A 9,348-nucleotide genomic window follows, 5' to 3' on the forward strand; every position below is an offset into this window, starting at 1 on the left:
CTTGTGTTTTGTTTGTAAAACTTGCTGCTCATAAAATGAGAATAAATTAGCGTTAAAAACCGCAAAATTTGCTAGCATAATCTAATAGCAAACAGATAGTAAGAATCGATCAAGAATATACATGGCATAATGCAATACATTAGGAGTAAATCAAGCAGGACTTGGCATTACATAACTCGATCATTCGATAAGTCTTCTTAGATACCTTTGTTCGTTCAGTCATCGAGCTATTTTTCGTAACACGAGTCGAGGCACAAATCTTGAAATTCCAATATAAACAATTATTTTTACATCTTTTACATCAGAGAGAACGCAAACAATTTCTTTGATTAAATTTTTAGATAAAATATAATAAAACTTTATTTTGGAAGTAATATATTTATTTATTTGTTAGTCTAATGCCCGTTTCTATAACCAACGCAGATTAACTCTAATCTCGGTTTAACTTACTTCTTATCTTTTCCTAATTCGTAAAACTAGAAAAAGATATAAAGCAAGTTGAATCGAGATTAAAGTTAATCTAGAAATTTTCCAGCTTGTAGCCAATCAACACGTTTAAAAATTTTCTCGTACGACAAAGTTTTCAATTCCATAAACATTAAGAAAATTCTATGTTTTCAGCAACTTTCAAAATATTTAATATTTAATTAATACACTCACTCCAAAAAAGCGGTACACCTAAAATTTGTCAAAAAATCACCAAACTTCGAATGACGATAACTACGCGAGTAATAATGATAGAAAGGTTTTTCAAAAAGAAATTAAAGCTTGAAATCTCTGCTTTAAGAATCGATTCATCAGAGTTTTGCGAGATAATTTTTTTCAAAATGGCAGATGACAAAACGAGAGTATGCGAAATTGAAAAATTTTCGTCCGAGTTTGCGACGATTCATGGCAAGAGACAAGTGTTGTAACTTAATGGGATCAAAACCATGCAATAGTGCAGAGTCTGCCCTTCAAAATGCTTTTTTACTCGTTTCGATATGATGATTTTTCGATGAGATATGCGCATTCAAAGTAAAAACCGGCATTTTTATTCAAATGCACATATCTCAGCGAAAAATTACCGTATCGAAACGATTAAAACGATAAAAAAGCATTTTGAAGAGGAGACTCTGTACTATCGCATGCTTTTAATCCCATTAAGTTACAACACTTGTCTCTTGCCATGGATCGTTGTAAACTCGGACGAAAATTTTTTAATTTCGCATGCTCTCGTTTTGTCATCTGCCATTTTGAAAAAAATTATCTCGCAAAACTGATGAATCGATTCTTAAAGCAGAGATTTCAAGCTTTAATTTCTTTTTGAAAAACCTTTCTATCATTATTACTCGCGTAGTTATCGTCATTCGAAGTTTGGTGATTTTTTGACAAATTTTAGGTATACCACTTTTTTTGGAGTGTATTTACTTTATAATAATTTAATTTCCATTAAATGTTTATTTTAAATTTAAAATAATTACATGTGGTTGAAATGTTGTAAATAACGAATAAAATATTAAAGATAATAAGAAAAATATGAAAATGTATTCTTTATCATAACAAAATAACCTTTAAAAGAGCTACAAAAAGACACCACGCACGCGCCCAAAGAACGCATTAAAAAAAAACTCTTGTATGAAACAACTTTAATCTATAAAAATAATTTTTCCGCAAAAGTAATATCAACAAATTGCACCAAATATAACAATGGATATTTATACAAATTAGGTACTTTATGTTTGATTTTTATATTAAAATGTGATAAAAAAACTATTAAATTTTTCAACTTAGAATACGCACGGAAACTAACAATGTATAAATTAAATTTCACAGAACTACCATACGTAGGACTATGCAATACATACGACGAATACTCTAAAATTAATGTCGTGTTTTATATTGTAAAATTTGGAAAAAAAATTAAATAAAGATGTTAAAAATTTCCTTCATAGAGCATATTATTTATTGAACCATCAGTTTTCCAGCTATTCATCCTGAGTTTTCAGTTCCAGTATTCGGCGCAAACTTTGATAAGCATGTTACAATTTCATTGTTTCTTTTTAGTTTGTTAACCGACGTGAGAGATTTCGCAATTTGCTCAGAACATCTACAATGAGCGAATTAATACGATCGATTACATCATTGTACAATGTGTAACAATGTTATATTTAATGAATGTCAATATATTTAAAATAATTCTGAAATACATATTGAAGTGGAATTCTGTCAATCGGTGGGATATACTCGAAAATGGAACATTAATTGTATTTAGTTCAATTAAGTGTAATAAATGGTAATCCGGAATGAAGGAAAACTATGACCAATCTCAGTAGCGATAGCATTTATTTTACAAACTTCTCATATACGAGCACGTTTTCACGAGATGGAAAATTTACAATCTTTACATTAATTTTTCAGAAAACATGGGAAACTTAATCAGGTTTTCCCCGAATCCGGAGTACTGTGTAATTGTGTATTAGCCACAGGATAGATTCGATAGATTTTGATCTTGCAGAAAGTGTCACTTGGTCAGTCTGTATTTCTCCTTTTTCTACTTACTGGTGATCTTTCGATTGGGTGACTATTTCGGTTTACCGAGCCCGCCAACTCACACGAATCTCGTCGTGATGATTCTTACCTTAAAGCTACCTGGACTAGCGTTCGAGATTAACTCGGCGGCCACGGCACCAGCCGACGACGTTCAGGGAGCAAATTCTGACGCGCTCAAGAAAATTAATTTCATGGACGTGATACATTATAGCTTCGGTTATATGGGCGTACTAACAGGTAAGATACGACGTATGTAAACGTGAAATTGCAATAAATGTGTAAATAGTCAAGAATCTCGATTTTTCCAGGTCCATATTATCGTTACAGGACGTACTGGGATTCTCTGCACAGACCGTTTTCCGACTACGTCGATCCGTGGCCACTCACCTATTATAAACTTAAACAGATTGCGGCGTTCATCGTGCTGTTTCTAGCGATAAATCAGTTCTTTCCCAGCGACGTAATGTTCATTACATTGTATCGTAAAAAGCCAAAACGCGATGATTGGAATCATGAACATAGAAATATCTGGACGGAACATGTTTCCACGGGATTGAAGCTTGCGAGGAAAGGAAGAATTCCATTGATCAACGAATCCATAGCAATAAATAGGTGTAGGCACTAAAACGGGTCGTGTAACAACTTTCGGGCGAGAAAAATAACGAGTGAGAATTAGATCAGGATTTTCCGCTTACCGAGTTCTTCCTATTAAATTACCCAGATCCACATTCAATACTCATCTCTTTGTCTACTCTATTTCACCGAAAGTGAATATGAAGTAGGAATAATATATTATCAACGTGACTCCAGAACGATGCTTGGTATTTCACTTGATGGTTTAGGATGCGTTCCGTTTCACGCATATGCATGATGCATCGTTTATCCTTCTCTAACATTTGGTGAATAACAAGGGTACAAATGATGCATCATGTGCATCGTGTGTGAAACGGAATGCACCCTTAATAAACCATTAGATGGATGCAGAATGGCTAGACTCCTAAAAGGCCCTCTGAAAAATAGACAAATTCCCCGCCCTACCGAATAACAGATTGTCCTCAATTACATGAAAATTACATGAAATAACGGTACGATTATATATTCATTTATGAAATATATAATCTTAAGGTATCTTAGCAATGCCTTGGTTAAAACCATACCAATGAATATGTCGTACTTTATATGTATGCAAAAGGTGAGCAACCAAGAGGGCCACAATGGAATTTTTCCCTCATCCTTCAGGCGTCATTTCCCTCATCGAAGGATTACCTTACAACCTCCGTCCAAATAATTCTACATAAAGAACAATTTGGATTTTACCGCATTCCAAAGGAGAACAGAAAAGAATATAACTTCAAGTTGACATCATGTTAACTTTTTTGTTTCCTTTGGATTATTACTAACAGCAAGCTTTCAGAGTTTCGTGTTTCATGATATTGCAAATCGAAAACGATCAGAACTTTCCGATTGCAAATAGGATAATAATCATCCTGATAATGCTAATGTATTTCCTTTTCTGATTTACAGTACACGCAAACGATAATGTTCGAAGAGCACTGCTTCCTATATAGATTTTTTTATATGTACCCGACATTCGCCGGTTTTCGACTGAGAATGTTTATCGGCATGGCGCTGGCCGAATGCGTTTGCCAAATGTCAGGACTAGGAGCTTACCCGATTTGCTGTCAACCCACACCCGGTCTTGGCCCGCGTGATTACAAAACAGTTGAAAAATTGTAAGATAATTTTCTTTCTTGTATTTTGCATTTTGCGATATTCATATTCACCAGACCATTTTTCTAATAGCCAATGAAACAAATTCATGTTATATTTTGTCTTTAAACTCATGAAAAATATTTTAGTGGCCTTTGTAATAAATTCTTTGTAATATTTATGATACAAAGTTTAATACAAAAATATTGAGGCTTTAGTAGCTTTCAAATAGAAAAGGTTTAAAGATTACAAAATTATAAATTTCGTAATGACGGATCCAACATAGTATCTAAAAATCTGCATTTAAATTTTTCGATTCTGAATCAATCAAAGGGTAATCAAAAGGTTAATATAATATTGATGGAACATGTTATACAGGGTCATCGAAAAGTATCGGACCCCCCTAATATCTTCAGTTAGAATGCATTTTGAAGAAAATGTTCAATAGCAAAGTGAACAATTTTTTGACACAAAATGTAAAATATCTTTTCAAATATTTAGTTTTCAGTAATCATAACCTTAATATTTTTGTGCGCGGAATAATGAGACGTGGAATATAATTACCGAAAACTAAATAATATTTTACAAGATATTTTACATTTTGTGTCAAGAAAATGTTAACTTCAAACCTTTATAACTCAAAAAGTACTTAATGAAGAAGGTTTTATTAGTGTTTTGGAAAGCTCTCGAGATAAGCTATAAGAATATGCAATAAAATGTAGGGGGTTCCATTAAAAAAAATAAGGTTGACCTTGAAATGACCTTGAAGGACATGGTCAAGGTCATCATCTTATTCCCCGCTTGAAACCATACAACTTTGTTATTGGACATTTCCTCCAAAATGCATTCTAACTCAAGACATTAGGGGGTCCGATACTTTTCGATGACTCTGTGTATATCGATACTGATAGCAGCTAACATTATCATATTTATTTGGTTTATGTAAAGTCTCCGCGGTGAGAATGGTCGATAAAAATATGAGAAATGTTTGATTCATAAAAGTACCTTTGAGCGCACAAAATTACATTATTTTTTAATATTTTCCATTTGAAAATTATTATAACTTCCACACTTTCGTCTTAAAATGTTTTACAAAAAAAATTGTCATTAAAATATGTCAATTTAGGGACTATACATATATTCTATACCTACCGTTCCTCGGCATTGATACGCAGATGTTCAGATACTTCAGATATCCTGGCGCAACATGTTCCTAGAGTCTCAAGAAACAGGAAATATGCAAGCAAGCGACATTTTAAGTAATTTTTCAGGTCGCTTGATCGTGAGAGGACAAAAAAAGAGGAGCAGGATTTCGAAACAGTATACAATATGAACGTGTGGGAAGTGGAATCGTCTCCATTTGTCAGACACACGATGAAAATGTGGAATACATGCATACAATACTGGATGGCTGTGTGCATTTACAAAAGATTCCCTCATAAAGGTTTGAGAACCATCGCCACGATGACCTTATCCGCTCTGTGGCATGGTTACGCTGCAGGCTACTACTTTTGCATCTGTCAAGTTCCTCTCTATCTACCCTTTGAGGACATCTGTGTTAAATTCTACAACCAGTGTGAAAAAAACGGATTTGTAAGTCTTCCAGAATTTGTATAATTCTTAAAGTTTTTCAAAAATATAAATACCTCAAAATAAAGACACATATCTCTAAATAAAATACAATATAGCAAATAGGATATTGCAAATAGCGATTTACATGTTATTTGAATGTTGACGATGTTGACTCAACGTTACTTATGCCATTGTTTCTTTTTTTAATGAAATACAGGGCAAGAAGGCCTGGGGACTTTTCCTCTGGTGGTCTAAACTTACATGCATGGCGTATCTTGGCGTACCCTTCCAATTACTGGGCTTCCAGGAAATAATACATTTTTACAAAAGTCTATACTTCTCCGGACATATCTTAGGGCTTGTGGCTTATCTGGTCTTACGAGTCCTTAAAACTCAATTTCTTAAACGACATCAAATGGAAGAACACAAGAAAAAATAAATTTTCTCGCAAGTATATTAGCTTTAAAGCAGAGGTTCCCATCAACGCGAAGTAAAAGAAGTCAGATATTGCTATTTAGTCTTTAAACTATTGATTAAACTGTTGATAGAAATCTATCAATCAAGAGATCAATAATTTTTAATTATTATTTACTAATTTTTTAAATTTTTTAATACTTTATAATTTTATAATTTTTGTTTCTTATAATTGTTTTTACAATTATTTTTTTATAATTTTTCTAATTATTTATGTGATATCTTAATATTCCTTTTACTCTTTATAATGTTATATAATTTCTAAAATTTAATATTAAATCACAATTGTTTATATATAAGTGTATAAATAACAATAGTTGAATATTTTTATTAAAATTCGGTATTTTATAAACAAACGATTAAATTTCAAAATTTGCCAAATCCGTATTGTGTACTTACAGTAAGCATTTGATGATAATCATCATCAAATATGTAAAACTTTATTACAGAAGACAAAAATTCTCTCTATAATTTCTATATCTGTGTTAACTCAACTTCTAACATTTTACTTTTTATATTCCATTGCATAATCTTGTACAAGTATGATTTTAAACATTGAATAGTTGTATTTTTTCGAGTCTACTATTTATTATAATGTACATACTATTTTAAAGATTTTATTTAGAACAAGATTCGGAAAAAGGTAGTTCTGTTTTATGAAAATATTTAAAAAGCGAAGATGACGTTAGTGATATTAAAAAAAAGGAGGGCATCTTTTTTTTAATGGAAGAGACAAGAACCCTGCTTTAGAGCCTCGGAAGATTTGTTAAGTCAAAACAATTTATCATTTTCCTAGTTTTTATACAGCGGAATCAAAATAGTAGCCATTATTAATATTTTTTTTACTTGGAATGTCAAATGTTGGAAGATATTGCAAGTACAAATCCGAGTGCCACTTGTTAATTGATGCTCTATACATCCCCCTAGGATTTGCTACAGGATTTTCTTATGGAAGGGAGGCATCATACAATTGTTACCGGAGAGGTATATGCTTCTCCTTACACTCATGAGAAATAAAAACTCTGTTTTTAAGAAAAGGAAGCTTTTATTCGCTTCTTCATTTAACAATATTATTAGAATGTAAAAGATAGCCGAGTGTAACCATAAATTATCGAGATGAGAATAAAAAGTCTATTTCTCTATTGGGCAAATAAAATTTTATTGAATACCTCGCAACATACTTGCACATATTTGAACATCTCCACAATCCATCGTTGCACGTTATCTCTATAGGATAAAAGTTTATGTGTCACTTCTATAAAATATTTTATATAGAGAAATACTTACATTAATTCATAACCTACCTATAAGTAGGTCGACATTTTCACCTGAAAGAAAGACACAAAAGAAATATCAGGGGGAGGAAATTTTTCAAGAACCTCCATCTCTTTAAATTATTTTTGTCTGATGTGTGGCGCCGCCAGGTATTAAACCTTTCTCAGCCGATGTATGCCGATTGTCCGAGACTGAGAAATAAGCTAATAATGTCTCGCTAGTAGACTCTCTACTCCAATATGGTTTCTAAATTAAATACTTTGAAATTATTTTTGTATATATTTTGGACCTTTCAAAATTTGATATTTTATCGTCACCCTTTACTGAATAAAATGCATTGGCATATGGCAATTAAAAGATTTGAAAATGCAAAACAAGACTTCTACAGGGTGTCGGATTCGATTTGGACCACTCCAAAGATTATAGTAGATTGGGTCAAACTGAGAAGAAAAGTTATATACCATTTTACAAAATCCGTAATTATTATCGCGTAATTAAGAAAAACGTCTGAGCCAATAAGTGCACGGAGGAGCTGAAGGCCGGACTCGGCAGACATGCAAAATGGTGTATTATTCTCCTACCACCAGAAAAACTTTTTCGGCGCAGTGTCATATGTCGCGCGTTCGCTCGCTGCGCGCCGTTCGCCCGCTCGCCGCCGTCTCTCATCGATTGATGCATGACTCCACCTCTCGCTATCGGATCTTGAGAGATGTCAACAAATACACCATTTTGCATGTCTGCCGAGTCTGGCCTTCCGCTCCTCCGTGCACTTATTGGTTTTCTTAATTATGCGATAATAATTACGGATTTTGTAAAATGGTATATAACTTTTCTTCTCAGTTTGATCCAATCTACTATAATCTTTGGAGTGGTCCAAATCGAATCCGACACCCTGTATAAGAGGTATATGGGGTAACTTACATATTTATCCTTTCTCATTTGCAATTATTTATTCATTGCCAATTAAAATGTTTATTTCAAATGAAAGTTGATCAATATTAAACAAAGTAAGCAATACAATCAAAGTATATAGAAAATAATGTATTAAAATTAAATTGTCAAAATAATCGAAATATGTATTTTATTGGAACAGTAAAAATGGAACTTTTTAATGCATTTAAATCCTCTATACTTATAAAACATAGGTGACACGAAAGAGTTAATTTATCTCGATGTATATTATACGAAAAAAAATTTTCAAAAATAATATATATATATTTGATATTATAATTTAATGTGGCTGTGAAAAAAAATTTTTAAAGTTTATACACATAACTGTGCGCGCGCGTGGAGGGGGGGAGGTATTGATCTTTGAAGGGATAAAAAGAGGGTAAAATTCTGAAACAAAAGTTTCTGTGCTACTTTTCTCTCCCATCATTATTAACTGAGTTATTTAACAATTAAGTCAACCAATCCCGTGCGCGCAATCCGAATCAAACAATACCGCAAGCGCCCGTATCTCCGCATATTTTATTTTATTTTTGGTTTATTTTTAAATAAATTGATATGTTACTCATTAATTTTAAGTGCGTGCATTAAGGGTGACGTCTCCGCGCAGCTTCAGCCGGCACTGCAGCGTTCACGAGATTGGTTGAATTAACTGTTAAATAACTTACAATTAGTGGATAATGATCAGTGAGAACAATAAGCAGAGGAACTTCTGTCTTAGAATTTTATCCTCTTTGTCCCCTTCAAAGATCAATTATGAATTTTGCGACATTTTGTATACAGGGTGATTCAGACCACCCGTACAGCCCCTTTATTTCGGAAATAGAACATTTTAGT

At 32.8% G+C, this 9,348-nt stretch overlaps 1 protein-coding gene across 1 annotated transcript; it reads left to right on the plus strand.

Moving 5' to 3' along the window:
• Positions 1-827: 827 nt before the first annotated feature.
• On the plus strand, positions 828-6,599 carry LOC105558730 (lysophospholipid acyltransferase 7). The gene is made up of 6 exons (XM_012006587.1): positions 828-910; positions 2,498-2,769; positions 2,841-2,992; positions 4,057-4,265; positions 5,514-5,835; positions 6,032-6,599. The coding sequence occupies exons 1-6, from the start codon at positions 828-830 to the stop codon at positions 6,251-6,253; spliced, it is 1,260 nt and encodes a 419-aa protein (XP_011861977.1). The 3' UTR covers positions 6,254-6,599.
• The last annotated feature ends 2,749 nt before the right edge of the window (positions 6,600-9,348 follow it).

The sequence above is a fragment of the Vollenhovia emeryi genome, unplaced genomic scaffold (genome assembly GCF_000949405.1).
Source record: "Vollenhovia emeryi isolate VEMERY1.0 unplaced genomic scaffold, V.emery_V1.0 DF939317.1, whole genome shotgun sequence".
Taxonomy (NCBI): Eukaryota; Metazoa; Arthropoda; class Insecta; order Hymenoptera; family Formicidae; genus Vollenhovia; species Vollenhovia emeryi.

Coding starts and splice junctions, on each gene's coding strand:
- LOC105558730 (XM_012006587.1), top strand. CDS start 828: ATGGCAGATGACAAAACGAGAGTATGCGAAATTGAAAAATTTTCGTCC. Junction 911..2,497: donor CATGGCAAGAGACAAGTGTT/GTAACTTAATGG, acceptor TTGATCTTGCAG/AAAGTGTCACTTGGTCAGTC. Junction 2,993..4,056: donor ATCAGTTCTTTCCCAGCGAC/GTAATGTTCATT, acceptor TCTGATTTACAG/TACACGCAAACGATAATGTT.